This window comes from Oratosquilla oratoria, chromosome 12, assembly GCF_046742065.1.
Source record: "Oratosquilla oratoria isolate Oo_2021 chromosome 12, ASM4674206v1, whole genome shotgun sequence".
In the NCBI taxonomy this organism is placed as follows: Eukaryota; Metazoa; Arthropoda; class Malacostraca; order Stomatopoda; family Squillidae; genus Oratosquilla; species Oratosquilla oratoria.
In genome coordinates, this window is record NC_134788.1 from 38751684 (window position 1) to 38770920 (window position 19237).

A 19237-nucleotide genomic window follows, 5' to 3' on the forward strand; every position below is an offset into this window, starting at 1 on the left:
ACTAATTCTCAGCTTGTTTATTTCTAGCTTCTATTTCTTCTCTCTTCTATCTTTCACATTTCCTCACTCCTTATTCACATTACCTAAATTTATTGAATTTCTATAACATTGGTAGCTTTTCACTCTCACAAGCATATTCAAATGGGATTCCCCTAAACGGTATTTAAGTTTGTTTTTATTTGATTCATTAGACTAAAACCTCACCAACAAACAGTCTGCACTGGATGCAAGGAAGGCTCCTCCAATATCCATCAACTTTGACGACAAGTCACAGAACTATTCATTCATAAGAGCAAATACCAATATTTGTGTAATATTATATATAATTTTGGATTTAATGTTTTCTTGTACAGAAAGTTTGAAATCATTGACATAATTATTCCTGTAGTATGAAGAAAAGGGACAATGACATGTTTCACCACCAAGTGAGAAATGACAATGTGAAACAGAGGAAACAGAGTCAAACACTGAGACCATTCTTATACCTCATCCTGTGGGGATCTGTCCTGCAAATGTGTGCTGCAGCAGTTTTCATTGGTCATTTCCACTTCACACCCTTTGCTGCTTCCTTTGAATTTGACATCATGGTGCAGCACTTCTTAGCAATTTTGTTATTTAAAGATTCTTTTTATATTGTCAATTTTCAAATGGTTACAGATTACTGAATACAGACCATGTCTGTGTGCACTATTTACCAAAGCTCAGTTGCCTATTTTTCCAACAGTATTCTCTTTGGTTATGTTGTTATTCTTGAAGAGTAGGTCTTTGTAGGAAACTCTACTGATTTCTTTTTCTTTTCCTAATAGAATTTGTTACATGAAAAAAGAACAAAAAAATCTGGAATCATATCAAGTATTGACAATTATCAGGCCACCAGGACTATTATATTTGGGCGGTGAAACTGAAACTAATATATGCTTCTTGATTTAATTCACTCAACTGAGCAAGTACTGGTGATGAATAACCATCACAGTACAATCTCAAAACTACACATGAAATTAAGAAATTGCACACTTATCTTAAAGGTAATTGACAGATCCTCAAAATCACATTTTTCTCTTGTTTTCAATTATAAAATCACACAATCAAATTATTTAATTGAAAAAAAAAATCAAATTAATTTTGAATACCTTGTGTGCACATATTTTTTTCCCCTTTATGCATTTGTTGTAAAGCATGAGTTCATGCCAACACGCACACAGCTATTAGGGTACATCAATCATTGCACAGATCTACAAATAATAACAAGTGAGAATCACCAAGTGACATTTTTAAGAGACCTCTTTTTTGAGAAAGATGAATCGCAGAGGTCACACTGGAAAGGCTTCTCTCCTGTGTGGGTCCTCATATGCTCTCTGAGATGACCCTTTTCTGAAAAAGCAGAATTGCAGAAGTCACACTGGAAAGGTGTCTCTCCTATGTGGGTTCTTATATGCTGTGTGAGAGAATACTTTCTTGAGAAAGCAGAAAAACACAGGTCACACTGGAAAGGCTTCTCTCCTGTGTGGGTCCTCATATGCTCTCTGAGATAACTCTTTTGTGAAAAAGCAGACTCGCACAGGTCACACTGGAAAGGCTTCTCTCCCGTGTGGGTCCTGATATGGTTTGTGAGATTACCCTTTTGTGAAAAAGCAGAATTGCACAGGTCACACTGGAAAGGTGTCTCTCCTATGTGGGTTCTTATATGCTGTGTGAGAGAATACTTTCTTGAGAAAGCAAAATCACACATGTCACACTGGAAAGGCTTCTCTCCTGTGTGGGTCCTCATATGCTCTCTGAGATGACCCTTGTGTGAAAAAGCAGAAACACACAGGTCACACTGGAAGGGCCTCTCTCCTGTGTGGGTCATCATATGCTGTGTGAGGGAAACCTTTAGTGAGAAAGCAGAATCGCAGAGGTCACACTGGAAAGGCTTCTCACCTGTGTGGGTCCTCATATGCTCTCTGAGATGACCCTTTCGTGAAAAAGCAGAATCACACAGGTCACACTGGAAAGGCTTCTCTCCTGTGTGGGTACTCATATGCCTTGTGAGATGACCCTTTTGTGAAAAAGCAGAATCACACAGGTCACACTGGAAAGGCTTCTCTCCTGTGTGGGTCCTCATATGCTTTGTGAGACCATCCTTATTTGAGAAAGCATAATCACACAGGTCACACTGGAAAGGCTTCTTTCCTGTGTGGGTCCTCATATGCCTTGTGAGATGACCCTTTTGTGAAAAAGCAGAATCACACAGGTCACACTGGAAAGGCTTCTCTCCTGTGTGGGTCCTCATATGCTTTGCGAGACCATCCTTTTTTGAGAAAGTAGAATCACACAGGTCACACTGGAAGGGCTTTCTCCTGTGTAGGTCATCACATGACCTTTGAGATGACTTTTGTTCCATTTGAGATCACCCTTTTGTGTGAAAGCAGAATCACACAGGTCACTTTGGAAAGGCTTCTCTTTAGTATGGTTCATCAAACGATATCTAAGATGATTTGTGATATAGCTGCTGTATTGCAGATGTAACACTGGGTCTTTATCATTCTATTACATGTATGGAATCCACGGATAGCTCTTCCAAAGAAATGGTGATAGGTACCCTCATCCTGGAAAAAAGAAGAAGATAATAATAATAATGATACACTGTAATAGGGTGGTGGATAGTTCATACACATAGAATTTCATACTCAATTCCCTTTGTACCTAAACAAAGGCCTTGTAGTTGCCATCACCTAACATAAAATAGATAGAAACAAACAAATGTGCTATGAAATATTGTATTTTACTTTTTCAATAAAAATAAGCTAAAAATCATCCAAAGCCTACTACATGCATACTCACCCCACTAAGACCAGTAGAATGACTCCAATTTTGTTCTAGGTTTTTCCTCATGTCACGCGATTTGGAAATGGAGAATGACCTAACACCTGCCACAGCATATTTTGATGTAACTATAACATTTGATGTTTGGGCTCACATGACTTGAATCTAAATATGACCTACTCTAGGAATGCTTATTCAGTTCATCTTACTCATCTAACTCAAATAAGTGATGCAAGTCACATCATTTAAGATACACTGGTAAATAGTGTACCTGTGTTATTAAGTACACCGTAATAAACATGGTTGAGCTAAGAAATTGTAGAGGTGTTTTCTATATTTTTCTCTTATCATATTTAGTAAAATACCTGTTTGTCTAATAGAAAAAAAAAAAATCAGATATACCTACTAAAACAATTTCAACCATCATGACATATTACTTGGTAAATAGAAATGCCAATGTGTCACATACAAATCATCACACATTAGAAAGTTTAGGAGCAGAGTGCTTTGGGGCCCAGTCCTCTCCCCTACCTTTAACCTATGCATGATATACCCACATACCACACTTCAAATACAAATCTCTTCCTACACAAGTAGTGATAAGAGACAAACACTCTAACTGGGATGAAGTAATAAGCGGTGCTCCCCAAGGAACAGTTTTGGACCCAATAATGTTTGCTATATATATTAATGATATGGATAAAGAAATTGAAAGTTACATGAGCTTCTTTGCAGATGACGCAAAACTGCTAAAAAAAAAAAGTGAACACGGAAGAAGATTGTGAGTCACTACAGAGTGATCTCAATAAAGTATGGGAATGGAGTAGGAAGTGGGAGATGGAGTTCAATACCAAAAAGTGTAGTATAATGGAATTTGGAAGAAGCAAAAAAAAAAAAAAAAAGAATAGAAGGATCATATAGATTGGGCGAAGAAGGAATAAAAAAAGTAGAAAATGAGAAGGACCTGGGAGTCATTATTATAATATGTCACCTGAGAAACATATAAATAAGATTTTTGGAGAAACTTATAACTTAATAAGAACAATCAAAGTGGCATTCACATACCTGGATGAAGAAAGGGTGAAGAAAATATTAATCACTTTGATAGGACCAAGATTGGAATATGCAGCAACAATGTGGTCACCAAATACAAAAAAAAAAAATGTATAACAAAACTTGAAAGAATACAAAGAGAAATTACAAAATTGGCACCAACACTCAAAACTATCATATGAAGAGAGACTAGCAAAACTTGAGCTACAGACACTAGAGCAAAGAAGAGAGGAGATTTGATAACTGTTTACAGAATCATGAAAGGCATAGAAATTAGTGATAGAGAGGATCTAATAAAATGGAATGATAGAAATACAAGAGGACACGGAAAGAAAATCAAGAAAGATAGCTATAGAAGAGATCTGAAAAAGAACAGCTTTCTGCAAAGAGTAATAGCCATTTGGAACAAGTTAGATGAGAAAGTAGTGTGTGCAAAAACAATACATGAATTCAAAAACAGTTAAGATAAAATGAGATATGAAGACTGGACACCACGAGCATAGCTTCCCTTCCCATAAAATACAGCTAGGTAGATACAGATAATTACATTACACCATAACACACATAGCCAAAGAAATACAATTGACATACCTACACATTCAACACCTATCTCATCACAAATACACTCAAAATAACCTCAACCAAATCCAAAGCCATACTTCCCACCAACTGGATAGCAGAACACAAATACATACCACACCGCTTTATCAACATCACCCTTATACCACACAAAAATGCACCCAAGATTCTTGGACTTAACATCTGATACATTCATGTCATTCAAGCAACACATCACAAGCATAAACAAAATGCACACCTAGACTGAACACACTTAAATCACTTGCAGGTACTGTACAGTCAAACCTTGCTTAACAAGCACCTCATGTAACAAGCAAAATTTTAAGAAAATTTACTTGCTTAATGAGTGACATTTCACTTAATGAGTGACGTTTATTGATTTGCATGCCCAACGCGACGGCTCCTTTCTACCTAGCTGGCCATGAATCACGGGGAGCACCTTCTTGTGACTCGTCTTTAGCTCATTCCTGTCTGTTTCTTGGCCAATGTTGCCACTGCTTGAATTTTTTCTTTTACTAGATCTTAGATTTTTTTATTTTGACTCTGGAGTCTTGATTTTTTCCTTAAAATCCAGTAAATCTTGTAGTTTTCAAGTAACTTGGCTGATGAATGCATAAAAGACATCCAGCATTACACCCTCAGCAAATTCAATAGTAAAACCATGACTATCCAGTATTTTGGACTGCTCATGGACACTCTTGTATGGCATTTTTGTAGTAAATGACGCATTTTTGAATTATGCCTATTTTCTTTCGAGCCAATCATATGTAACCATGAGTATCACAGGGCTCTCTGCCAATCAACATTTATCCTGTGGGGCAGCGACTCCTGCCTTTAGTTTGAATACAAGAGGCTATGATGCTAGGTTATGCATGTTTGGGATTGGGTGGGCTACATTAAGTTTGGTTTAGTTGGTTAGATTAGAATTACCCACTCATCTTTTACTTCCCCACCCAAAACCCCTGATTCCCAGCTCAGCTCCTAGTCTCTCGCTCCCAAAACTGTGAAGGGAGAGGGAGGGAGTGGTATACCTTGAAAACGAGGCATTATTTTCTAACAGAAATTCCATAGAACCAAAGAGTTGTGGAATCTTCCACAACAGTATAAAACCCTCTTTCTATTTAGAAAAATTGAATACTTTGCTGGTATAATTGTAGGGTGGGAATGTGTAACTCAAAAATGAGACATTTGACAAAAACATCTTGGAAGAAGTGTCTTAGATCTGTTCAAAACAGAAAAAACATTTTTAATAACATTTTCTGCGGATGCAACTCTGCTTACATTTCAACCATGTTGTAATAATTGCATTGTAGTAAGTGAATCATGAAATACAATTGGAAACCAAAAAATGTTAATGTGGTGATTGATTTATGATGAAATAATGTGTAATACATCAGTTTGTTATGTGCATTCAGTATGAAGCCAGCAATGGGTGCTGGACACATATCAGACTTATAGGGAGTGAATGTTGTGTTCATGTTACTGGGAAGCTCAGTTATCAGTCTGTATTTAGCACCTGTTCCACCAGCATCTTATTGTCGCTTGTGATCATACATTTTCCAAACTTGTGTTCAGTTGCAGGGATGACCCATCATACAGAAGGAGCCAAGAAAAGAGAGAGATAAGGGGGTGAATGGGGGTGGCGTATGTGGGGATTAAATGGGAAAAGTGAAATTTATGCCTTTGACTTTGGCTACCTCCCTTGTAGAGGGAAAAAAAAAAAAAAAAAAATGGTATATGTATGTATGTGTTCAGACACATATTTATGATTTTTTCAGTACAAGAATGTCCCCAAAGAAAAAAATGCAAGAAGACAGGGATAAAAGAAGACAAATCACTGTTGAAGTGAAATGTAAAATCAATGAGAAGTGAGAACATGGTGTGAGTGTGGCTGACCTATTACGCACATACAATCAGACTACATCAACAATCTGCACTATCGTCAAGAACAAGGACAAGATTAAGGAAACAGATGCTTCAAAGTGAGTAACAAGAATAACTGTATAATGGCCATGCATTCTTGACAATGTTGAAAGCAAATGCAAGGTGTGACACTATTAATGAGAGCCTTATTTGTGAGAAGGCAAAAGTAATTTTTGCCGACCTTGTTAAGAAAATGCCAGGAGCAGCAACAGACAAACAAGCATTCAAGGCAACCCGTAGGTGGTTTGAGTAGTTTAAAAGAAGAAGAACCGACATCCACAGCATTGTGAGGCATGGCAAAGCAGCAAGCTCTGACACAAAGGCAACAGAGAACTTCATTGGTGACTTTAGGAAGCCTATGGATTCTGAGTTACCTACCCCAGCAGGTTTTTAATTGCAACAAGACAGGTCTTTCTTCACTCATTCTGTTCATGTGTCCAAAGCATCCCAATACTCTCTCATCAACCCAATCTTCTAACTCCCTTTCCAACCCTGTTCTCCTCTTCACCTCCTTGCTTCTCACTCTATCCATCCTAGTAACCTCTACCATACTTCTCAGGCATTTCATTCCTAACACATTTAAACTCTTCCTCTCTTATGTTCCATGTTTTTGCCCCATACATTGCTGTCGGCACAATCACTCCTTTATACACCCTCCTCTTAGCATCCATTCCCAAATGTCTATTTCTTATTACACATTTTAATAATCCAAGGCTACTCTCAATCTACATTCTATCTCCACCCCTCCCTTTCCCACCACTTTTGCACCCAAGTATCTAAAGCTACCCATTTCCTGTAGTCTGTCTCCCTTAATACTCACTTCCAATTTGCTGCCATCCCCTTCCCTTGTACATCTCATCGCTTTACTTTTACCCACATTTGTCTTCAACTTCCTTCTTTCGCACACCTTCCCAAACTCTGTCACTAACTTTCTTAATCCCTCCTCTGATCCTGCCACAAGCGCAGTGTTGTCAGCAAACAACAACTGGCTTATCTCCCATTTTTCTCCATTTTCTTTAACCATCTCCAATCCCTGGCCCATTACTCTTGCATTTACCTCTTCCACCACCCTATCCATGTATAAGTTCAACAGCCAAGGGGCCATAACACATCCCTGACGAAGTCTCACCTTTACCTCGAACCACTCACTCTCTCCATTTCTAATTCTAACACAGGCTGTACTACTCTTGTAAAAAATCTTGACTGCTTTTAACAGCTTTCATCTTATCCCATATATCTGCAACTAGATATTTTATACTTCCATTAAATCGGGTTTCTCCTAAAGAGGGACTTGTTAAATTGGGCTTGTACTATAGTACAATTCAAAAGGAGACTTGATCAATGCCAGGCAAATCAGGAGACAATATCTAATTTTGAGGAAAGTCCTATACTAGTGGACACACCTGGTTCAGGTCAGCTGGAGGAAGGACACAGGACAAAAATGAAGGGCCTGATTTACACAAGCTGGAAGTGATCTGCACATATAGACCACTGTTGCATGAGATCAAGGGTCACATTGTGATATGTTTATGCCACCTCCATATTGGAGGAAAAACTACGAGCAAGAAGAGATTGTTCAAGAACTGTAGTTATGGAACACAGTGCCCAGAGACATAGGGAATGAATTACAGTCCTGAGAAGAGGTGGAAAGAACAATGTTGCACACAGTGATTATCCCAGTGGAAATCCTAAATTTCAAGGTGTGAACCATGTTGCCCTTTTTTTTCTTTCTTTCTTTTTTCTTTTTTACATGTTCCTGGTTATGTATGTAGCAATGATTGTCATATCCCCACACATATTTTGCAGGTTATCATACAATAGAGGGGACAGTCCAAGAAAAACTATGTAAACTTGTTTTACTTTGGAAGTTTTTTCAGTCTTCCACTGGTACAGAGATGGGGAGCTGCATATAAACCTCCATATCTCTTCATTGCTAGTTGTTAGTTAGGTTAGGTCCTAGAATATACTGTACAAGGCAATTGCATAAAAGAGGCCAGCAGTTAGTCAAACAAGGTAGATTTTTACTCAAATTATGCAACTACTCTAGACTACTGCATAATTACAATTCAAATGTGAGTTTACTACACATCTCTGGGCCTTACAGTACTACCTCTTATTAACGGACGTTAATTAGCTGTGTTTGTGGTGTTTTTGGTGCTGTGTAATCACTGTGCCACCTAAAAACCACTCCAAATCAACAGATTATTCACATCAACAGACACCGTTACCCCCCTTTTAGTCCGTTAATGAGAGGTAGTACTGTATATCATTTGCAAATTCCAGTTTTTTGGCAGACATTAACTGGTCTCTCAGGCATCTCCACTCTACTTCATATGTATTTTGATCTGCATGTGAGGTTATTATAATTTGTTACAGGTGATTTTGTATCAAAGTTTCACTTCAAAGATATTTGAAGAGCAAAAAGGTATAATATTTAAAATAAGTGCAATGGATGACAAAATAGTTACTAACTTTTTCTTAGTGTTGAATGGGTATTCAACATTGGAATAAGGAGACACAGCCTGTATTTATCCAGTCCACACTCTAATTGACTCTGCATCCTTCCTGGGCACGCAGGAAAACCTAAGTTGCCAAAATCCTAATTAATACTATTCATTCCCTTTTACAAAGAAAACAACAGACACTCAAAATGATATGATAATATAGATATTTGTACAAAGATATCCTATTACACATTCATCCCACTTTCACATAAAAAGAATTGAATTGATAACTTAATAAGCATTCAGGAATGGCAATCACTACAACTTCACAGAAACTTCAAGAATAATTACACATACATATGAATATACACACTTCCAATTATGCATTACTTTCATAATTCCTAAGGCTGAATATATTGAGATAACTATGAAAATGGATATACAATATTAGGAAGGACTGGCACTTGTTCATCAGTTCCCATGGAGAGCTATTGTCACTGTGCCTCTATTGCTGCCTGGCAAGTGGGGGGAAAAAAGCTGTATTCATATCAGAGTAGAGGGTTTAGTTAGGCAAGTTAGGTATGAGTTGGATTGGTAATTATCTACTCTCATGGAATTACTCTGAACCAGGCTTAATACTTCACCAGAAAAAGGACAATCATCTAATTAATTGAAATTGTCCACTGATGTGTAGAAAAAATAAACTCATACTCCTTGACAAATATTAAAAGAATATTATAAACAAAGCATCAAAGACTGCTGTCAAGTTCAGACTTGAGAATGCCATTTGAGGACCTGCAGGTCTTTGGAAATAGTACAACTACACACTGCCAACATAAGTGTGTAATCAAACTGGTGAATAATTAGGAAGAGGTAAAGTCTCCTCCCAGTCAATGTCTGGATCACCAATTGGCAGTTTGTGGCTGTCTGTACAGTAAACTTCTACCCCCTGTCTAGGAGAAAATATGCCTCATGCTGTTTTATTCTCGTTCATGTCACTTAAACAAAGAATTCAATCTAACAACAATGAAGCTTTGTTACCTGATATTTTACTCATATTTACTTATGTTGTTGTTACTGGACGCAGGTCATTAAGCCTCTATATCCAGATCCTCACTGATAAATTTTTTTTGTGACATTGAGAGTCGTTTCAAGATTAAACTTGACATCTTGTCCATCCCAGTTCTTGTCCAAATGACATTCGAAGGAAGCCTTAGTATGAGTATTTACATGTGTAGGCAGGTTGTTCCAGATGTCCACAATCCTATATGTAAAATAGTTCTCATGCAACATTTTTTTGGCTCTCCTCTTGTGCATCTTGTAATCATGTCCCCTAGTCATCAAATATAGTGCTACTTCTCCTTCATATTTGCCATGCATCATCTTATATTCCTCTATCATATCTCCCCTGGCTCTTCTATAAACTAATGATGGTAAATCTATTTTTCTTTTTTCAATCTTTCCTCACATGTTAGGTTCTTTAGATCTGGAATCATCTTTTTGGCTCTTCTCTGGACATTTTCTATGGCTCTAATATCTTTTTTCCTCCAAGTGCTCCAGACCGCTTGGGCACATTCCAGATGTGGGTCTTACCATAGCTGTAAACAGAGAATGAAACATTTTAAATCCATGTGTTTAAAAGTCCTATAGATGACACCCATAATTTGATTAGCATTGTTGATTTTGTATTGAATATGGCTTTCAAACTTCAATTTACTGTTCACTAATACTCCTAGATCTTGTTCTTCCTGTGTATATTTTAATTCTGCTTGAATTATGCCTTCTGAAGTATTATAATATATGCTATATCTGTGACCATAATTGTTGTCTGCCTGTTGCTCACTAAAATGCACTATTTTACATTTTCTTGGATGTAGTTTTAGCAGCCACTTATCAGTCCAGTCATAGATGTGTTTTGTGTCTTCTTAGAGTATGTTACTGTCATCTGGTCCTGATATACTTCTGAACAGTTTGGCATCATCAGCAAATGATGAAAAGCATTGGTCCTAAAACACTTCCTTCTGGTATCCCACTTCTTGCCATTCAGATTCTTCTCCATTAACAATAACTCCTTGCTCTCTTCCAAGTAAGAATGTCTCAAGCTATCTGTATATTTGTCCAGTTATTCCATACATTTTTAGTTTGGTCAAAAGTCTGTTGTGGTGGACTGTGTCAAATGCTTTCATAAAGTCTAGATACATCACATCCACACTGTTACCGCTTTCTAAGCACCTTAAGTAATTGTGGAGTCGCGGAACACCCTTCAATAAATCTGTACTGTTTGTTGCTTAGCAGATTATCTTTTTTTAATATTTTACAAATAATGCATGTTAGACTTATTGGTCTGTAGTTTTCAGCTCTTCTTTTATTACCCTTTTTAAAAATTGCACTTATATTGGCTGTCTTCCAGTCCATTGGTATTCTGCTGGTCAGGAGAGTGTTGTTATGAATAATAGTTAGAGCCTCACTTATCTCGTGTCTCATCTCTCACAGCACTCTTGGATGAATTGAGTTAGATCCTGGTGAACTGTCAATTTTTAAGTTTGTCAGATGTTGCAGCACTACTTCCTGTGATATCTCAACTTGGTTGAGCTGGCTAATTTCTGGAACTCACTGCTCAAAGGTCAGATCATCAGTATCACTTTTCCTAGTAAAGACTAATGCAAATCTTATATCTCCTATATCATGTCTAAATTATATTTGTCTTTCATTGCTGAAAGTTCAGAGAATACTTTAGTTGGTGTGTCCCTTGTCACCGTTTCTTTAGTTTTCTCCTTGAACAGCAGCCACTGATGTTCTAAGCCATCCGCTTCCCTAACCTGGTGTACCCATTCTTCTGACAGATAAGTCTTCATGGCAGAGCAGTCATCTTTGTCATATAGGTATGTTGTACAAATATTTTTATATCAATTAGTATAGCAGTTGTAGTTAATCTTGAGCACATTATGGTCACTCTTACCTAGTGGTGCTGTAATCTCAACACCATCTACCATATTTTCTTCATTTGTAATTACAAGATCTAGCAAGCTTGGTATATTTGTTCCTCTTCTCCTTGTAGCTTTTTTGACATCTTGATATAAATATGCATCCCATAGGGCCTTCACAAAACGAAATTCACTAGTGTCTTCTCCCCTTGGTGTGGTCCAATCTTCCCAGTTAATCCTTAGATAATTAAAGTCCCCTATAGGAAGAATGTGAGAATACTCAGTATTTGCTAGTCCTTTTAACATTTGCATCAGACTTTCTTCACCTTCATTAGTAATTGCAGGATTCTTGTATATTACACCAATCAAAAGGTTATCGCCATCTCTAAACTGTGTAGTGGCCCATAGTGATTCATGGAATTGTATTGTATCAGTCTTTTGCATAGATATAATGTTTTACATACGTAATAACCCCTTTACTCATTCCCTGTGTAAGGTCTTGGTTTAGCAATTCATTTGAATTTTAGCTTTAGTCAATTTAGATCTTGTAATTATAAGTTTCACTTTCACTATTGCTATTATATCTTCTTCTTTTTTTCTTAACGTTCTCCATTTTGTTTACCAATGATTCTGCATTTGCATACCAGAATAAAATTTTCTGTGTATTGGTTATCCTAAGTCTGATGCTTGATGATTTTGTTGTTAGGTTTGGTGCTTCCTGATTTTTTTTCATCCACATGTATCCTGGAGGCCCTTGCACTCTGCACAAAATATTTCCTGATGCACCATTAACTTCCCACTCTTTGTCCTACTCTACCAGATCCCTCAGTTCAGCTCTCTGAGCAAAAGATAAGTCTTGCTGCTTATATATTTTACTGTATTCTTCCATTTCTGTAGCCATTTTCAAATTTCTTAGTACAGTACCTCAATCTTTGTTCTTAGACTTTCAAAACCAACAAGCAATGGACATGATTTTATCTAGGCTGCAGTTTCATTTCCACTCTTCTTTTCCAAGCAGAATGCTGTTAGCACATACCAATGCAACACATTTCCATTACAAATTTCCTGTCTTCCTCAGATCTGTTTTTACCATTGTCATCTCTACTTTCGGGCACACCATACATTATAAGATTGCATCTCCTGGATTCCTCATCCCTGAATATCTTGATTGATTCTTGTACACTATGGCTTACAGATACCTCTTGATTTTGTCCACCACCTGAATGGATTGCAGTGCCTACTTTTTTGTTCCATTTCCTCATTTCTTTTAATCATCAATTACATATCATGTAATCTTTTCTCCACTTCCTCCATTTTTTTTCTTTTGTTATAATTTTTTTGGCTAACCTTGGTTCTGAAAGTTCTGGCAACACCTTTTTTCTGTTATTTCAGGAACAGCATGTTCCAGTATTTTCTTATTAATACACTGTACATTAACTTTATTAACTTTAGTGTTAACTATTTCAGTAATACCTTCAATTTGTTCCTTTACTTCTTGCTCAAACTCTCAAGTAGTTTAACTTGCTTCACTACAAGGACCTTAACTGCTTGCAGTATATTCCCATACCCTATTTTACATTGAGTGCAGTGCCAATTCATTTGATCCCCAACCTTGTTCTCTATCTTTGTGATGGCCTCTTACATATGAAAAACAGGAAATCATCACATCACTCGCAGCGGTCAATAGGTTAAATGACCTGGATCCAGTATCTAAGATTACAATAGGGAACGTATAATGGAAATTTTTAAGGCATGCACACCTAAACAATATAGCAATAGAAAGTCAAATATCAAGTTTGTAAATCATGATACATCAACATAAATATGTTTCTCTGGGTAGAAATCGATAACTGAAAAAGATGCCAAAAGTGGTACACTATTGAATGGAGCTGTGACGATTACTTGAGACACCATCCTTATTTTGATAGATGAGGCAGTAAAAGAAATTAAAGTATGATAACTTTGTCTAATCCAACCTGAATTTAGTAATATGGTTACCTGTAATGTTAGATGTCATCAGGGTTGTCATCATGTTGACGGCCGGTTTTAACGTCCAATGAGACCGTAGGGTGTTGAGGAGCTTCACAGCTTCAAGAAAAGCATGCAGCTCAGCTCCATAGAATGGTTTCAAAAATATGATGCCACTTGGAGTGGGAGAACACCCAGTATACAATGTAGTCATCACCATCATCAAACTGACATTGACAGGACTGGGCAGATGACAACAAGGCATCTCAAATCTATTGTCACACCTCCATTAGGTAGTGTATTTGCTTTAAGCAAGGTTTTTTGTTATTGATATCCACCAAGAAAAATATGTATTATGTAGATGTATTATAATTTACAAGATTTATTTCTAATTTCCTACTCCTATACCATTTTGATGTGCACTTCTAAAAATAACCCAGTATAACTACTCAGAGTACAGTGTAATGCAATGACTTGGGCTTCTGGAGTCAATATAAAGATTTTTACTTGCAAGAATACCAGTGCATGCTAAATTCAGAGTGAACTTGATCAATTATTTTTGGACAGAGGAAGACAAGATGGAGCTCCACACCTTAATAAGAACAATGTAATAACTATGTAAGCAAACACTATACACATGTTGGTAAATATAAAGATGATTGCCAGTCTCAATTTATATTTGAAATTGCTACTGACATTAAATTGCAACATTTATATAATATAATTGGCCTCAAAATACTCAAAATCATGATAAGAGCTAGCCAATGATAGGTAAGAATTGCAGCTATGAGACCAGTGAAAAATCTTTATACAAAGATTTATGCCAACTTCAATTTACTAAAAATCACTACCAACATTACTATCAATTACTAGAATTAGCGATACTTACATGTGGGGTTCAGAATACTCAATGATAAGAGCTAGCCAGTGATAGAGGTAAGAAATGCAGCTGTCAGATCTGACTTGACCTAATCCCTTGATAAATACAATAATGTTTGCCCATTTTTTTTTTTTAATAGCTACTGATGTTACCATAAGTTTGCGGCACTTATATCTGAAGTACAAAATACTCAGAGTGATAAGAACTATTCAGTTATATGGGTAATTACCGCTGTGAAACTGGCAAACGTCTTGATAATACCCACACGTTTACCACTGAGTTCAGAATTCCAAATACACTGCCAAACGGGAACTGAAGTGTGTAACAAATGTGAACACACTATGGATGTACTCTGGCTACCTTACCCTTAAATAGCTGCACTTACGAATTCTTGAAGAAAGCACATTTGTTTGGCCTGTACAAAGCACAACCACGAAAACAGGATCTTCAAATAGCTGAGAGGGTGATCCCTCAAGTCTCGACGGGCTATGTTGTCATATGTAAACAAACATGGGTGCTATCAAGATCTAAGAATATAAGGTCTAACCACTTCCGACCGAATTTCGAGGGAGTTGGCGCAGCGGGTCCGTGAACGTCACCTGGCTGTTCAAAGTGGGGTTAGCGGGTCCTATAGCTGTCAGTTGAAGCTTGTCCGTCGTTCGAAAATGACGTCGCCTTCGCTCGCACCGCTCCACTCAGTTATATTCTGACAAATATTATATAAAATATATATATAAATATATATAAAATATTATAGTTCCTGTCTATATATATGAATATATAATATATATGATATATAATATATATATATATATATATATAATATATAAAATATTATAGTTCCTGTCTTCCTTGGCGTTTCACAGTTTTCTTCAGTGTATCACAAAGAGAAAATGGACGCATCCAAATGACGTCAGAAGCTGCGCAGAACTGCTCCAGCGGTTAGACCTGTTTACTTAGACCTTGGGTGCTATTAGCCACTCGGCAATGGACTTAATTTATCGTGCGATGATGTTGTTCTACTATAACTTTTTTACGCTCTGCCATGCAGAAGTATCTCATACTCCATTATCAGGCACTTTTAAGATTATGCTGTTTGGATCAAATCAAGACTACAAAATGCTAGAAACGTGAATTTTAGTGTTCTAACTTCTAAGTTATATTTTCCTACGTGGAATAATAATAATGATAATAATAATAATAATAATAATAATAATAATAATAATAATAATAATAATAATAATAATAATAATAATAATAATAATAATAATAATAATAATAATAATAATAATAATAATAATAATAATAATAATAATAATAATAATAATAAATAATAATAATAATAATAGTAATAATGATAATAATAATAACAACAACAACAACTAGCAGGACTCGATTTTCGCTCCGTATCTTCCTCTCATTTTAGAGCTCGGCTTGATCCCTGTCGACGCTCGTATCGCCTCTTTCCCGGTCGCCAGCAAGCCAGCCAGCCAGCCAGCCAGGCAGCGGGGAATTCGCCATCGTTGCGTAGTCCTTTATCCGCAATCTTACCTACTGTTACGTCAGACTCCACATCCTCCAACTCCATGTCCTCAACATTCATAAACATCAGCAACGCCCACAAACCTCCCCAACGCCCACAAACCTCCCCAACGCCCACAAACCTACGCAAGGCCCAAAAACCTCCAAAACGCCCACAAACCTCCGCTACGCCCACAAACCTACGCAACGCCCACAAACCTACGCAACGCCCACAAACCTCCCCAACGCCCACAAACCTCCCCAACGCCCACAAACCTACGCAACGCCCACAAGCCTCCCTAACGCCCACAAACCTCCCAAACGCCCACAAACCTCTCCAACGCCCACAAACATTCATTACGCACACAATCATAACACACACAAACAATCATAACACACACAATCATAACACACACAAACATTCATAACACAAACATTCATATCACACAAACATTCATAACATACAAACATTCATAACACACAAACATTCATAACACACGCAAACATTCATAACACACGCAAACATTCGTAACTCACGCAAACACTTATAACACACGCAAACATTCATAACACATTCATAACACACACACAAACCTCCGCGACACACAAATCTTCCCAACACACACACACACACATACACACAAACTTCCGCAACATCCACAAACTTCCAACTTCACATCTCTTGTTTAACCACCCCCCCTCCCCATCCCATATTCTATCTTCTTCCTTCTCATTCCTTATCCATCGCTTACGTCTGCTGTCATTATTGAATTATTACAAATTCGCTGCACTCAAGAACCACAATGACGAAATTCTTCGTCGCTCTCTCCACTACCAATCCTGAATTCATTCTTCATCCACATCCTACATTCTTCCACGACATCCTACCACTTGTTACCACGTCCTCCTCATTCTCACCTCACCTCATCCTACCCCATCCTTCCGTATATCCTTCATCCCTTCCCCTGAAAAAGAGATTTAGATAATGGAGGACAGTTTCTTTGAACTTGTCTTGGATTCTGTTCACTCGTGTTGCCAAGGAGCAGTTCTTCTGCAGGTCTCCAGTCTCAATGACGTCCATTTCTTTCTCTCTCTCTCTCTCTCTCTCTCTCTCTCTCTCTCTCTCTCTCTCTCTCTCTCTCTCTCTCTCTCTCTCTCTCTCTCTCTCTCTCTCTCTCTCTTACGTTGTCGTGCGAATTCCTCCGGGATTTTTAATCTAATGAATGAAAATTTATTCTCCAATATATCTTCGCCACCTTACTGCAGAATAAACGCTATCATTTCCCCTTACTCCTAACTTCACAGCCTCCGTAAGCATGCCTGTCACCACGCCCTATCTTCTCTCTCTCTCTCTCTCTCTCTCTCCCTCGTCGCTCTTCTCCACCCTCGCCACTGCCCGCACCTCCTTCCGCCTGCCTTCGTTCCTCCAATACTGCTGCTTACACTGACCGCCGGATGAATCTCAAGATATCTGGGTTCTTTCGAACTGGGCAATGAGGGTCTTCCGAATTTCGACTTGGACTGAAGAGAGTCGGGCTCCACGAAAGAAGACACTCGGAGCCCCCACGAAAGACAACGCTCGGAGCCCCACACTCGACAGACTCGGGGCCCGCCAAAGGATCGGCTTGGGGCCCGCCAAAGGATCGGAACGGGGCTCCCAAAAAGATCGGCTCGGGGCCCCCAAAAGGATAGGCTCGGGGCCCCCAAAAGGATCGGCTCGAGGCCCCCAAAGGATCGGCTCGGGGTCCCCCAAAAGAATCGGCTCGGGGTCCCAAAAAAGAATTGCCTCGCCCCCCAATCGGCTCAGGCTCCCCAAAGGATCGGCTCGGGGCCCCCCAATAGATCGGCTCTGGGGCCCCCACAAGAGTGGCTCGGGGCCCCAAATGACAGCGACGCGGGGGTCCCACAAGATCGTCGCGGGGGCCTCCACAGGATCGACGCAGGCAGGGCCCCCACAAGAACGTGGCGGGGGCCCCCAGAGGAGCGACGCGGAGTCCCCAAAGGTGCGACGCGGGGCCCCCCACAGGAGCGACGCGGGGACCCCCAAAGGAGAGACACGGGGGCCCCCAAAGGAGCGACGCTGGGGCCCCCCACAGGAGCGACGCGGGGGCCCCCACAGGAGCGATGTGGGGGCCCCCCACAGGAGCGACGAGGGAGCCCCCACAGGAGCGATGCGGGGGCCCCCAAAGGAGCGACGCTGGGGCCCCCCACAGGAGCGACGAGGGGGCCCCCACAGGAGCGACGCGGGGGGCCCCAAAGGAGCGACGCTGGGGTCCCCACAGGAGCGACGAGGGGGGCCCCCACAGACACTCGGGGGAGCCCCTAAAAGAAGAGACTCGGGGGACTTCTACAGGAGCGACGCGGGGGGGGGGCACAGGATCGACGCGGGGGCCACGACAGGAGCGACGCGGGGGCCCCAATACGAATGACGCGGGATCCCTCACTGGAGGGACGCGAGGGCCCCCACTGGGGCGATGCGGGGGGGCCCCCCACAGGATCGCCTCGGGGCCCTCCACAGGAGTGGTTCGAAGCCCCCCATAGGAGCGACTCGGGGGCCCCCAAAAGGAGCGACTTGGGGGCCCCCAAAAGGCCAAAAATAAATACTACATACAACCGTGAATGAGCCAAAGAATTCGGAATTATTGCTAAAGCCAGAAATGGTGAATTCCATGCACTGTGCCCCCGTGGTGTGGGTATTAGCGGCACAGGAAAAACATGCACTTGAACGGCACGCAGTTAGTAGTGCCACTGATAAACAAAGCTAACACTCGTAATAGCAACGGACAGTCATTTATCTGCCCAGCTTGGTCATCTCGGGATAACAAAATAAATAATGTCTGCTGCGGAACTATGTCAAGTGTGTGTACCATGCTATGAAACATTATCAGTCACACACAAGTCTTGACTGTGGAGTAAAGTTGACGAAGAAATGTATAGTAACTCATTGATAGTGTATGATGCAGCATGTGAGAAAACTAAGATAAATATGAAAATATTCTAGCACTGTATTCAATACAAACACATGTAGAGTATACCAAAAGGCAGTGGTTTGCCCTTTTCAATTTGCAGCTGATCCTTCAAACTTAGGTGCAACAAAATACTTTCCAAAACTTGTATGTATATATATATATATATATATA

The 19237-nt window shown here is 39.4% G+C and overlaps 1 protein-coding gene across 4 annotated transcripts; it reads right to left on the minus strand.

The window, feature by feature from the left end:
- Window positions 1-1254: 1254 nt before the first annotated feature.
- Window positions 1255-15221, minus strand: LOC143031460 (uncharacterized). 4 transcript variants are annotated; one of them, XM_076195298.1, is made up of 3 exons: window positions 14962-15221; window positions 8833-8943; window positions 1255-2588 (listed from the first exon to the last, which is right to left on the minus strand). In XM_076195298.1, exon 3 carries the CDS (start codon window positions 2381-2383, stop codon window positions 1256-1258), a length of 1128 nt encoding a protein of 375 aa, XP_076051413.1. In that variant the 5' UTR covers window positions 2384-2588; window positions 8833-8943; window positions 14962-15221; the 3' UTR covers window position 1255. The 4 variants fall into 4 exon arrangements, with proteins under 4 accessions (XP_076051413.1, XP_076051412.1, XP_076051414.1 ...); XM_076195297.1 differs by lacking the exon at window positions 8833-8943; XM_076195299.1 differs by lacking the exon at window positions 8833-8943 and having other exon boundaries at window positions 14942-15221.
- Window positions 15222-19237: the final 4016 nt, after the last annotated feature.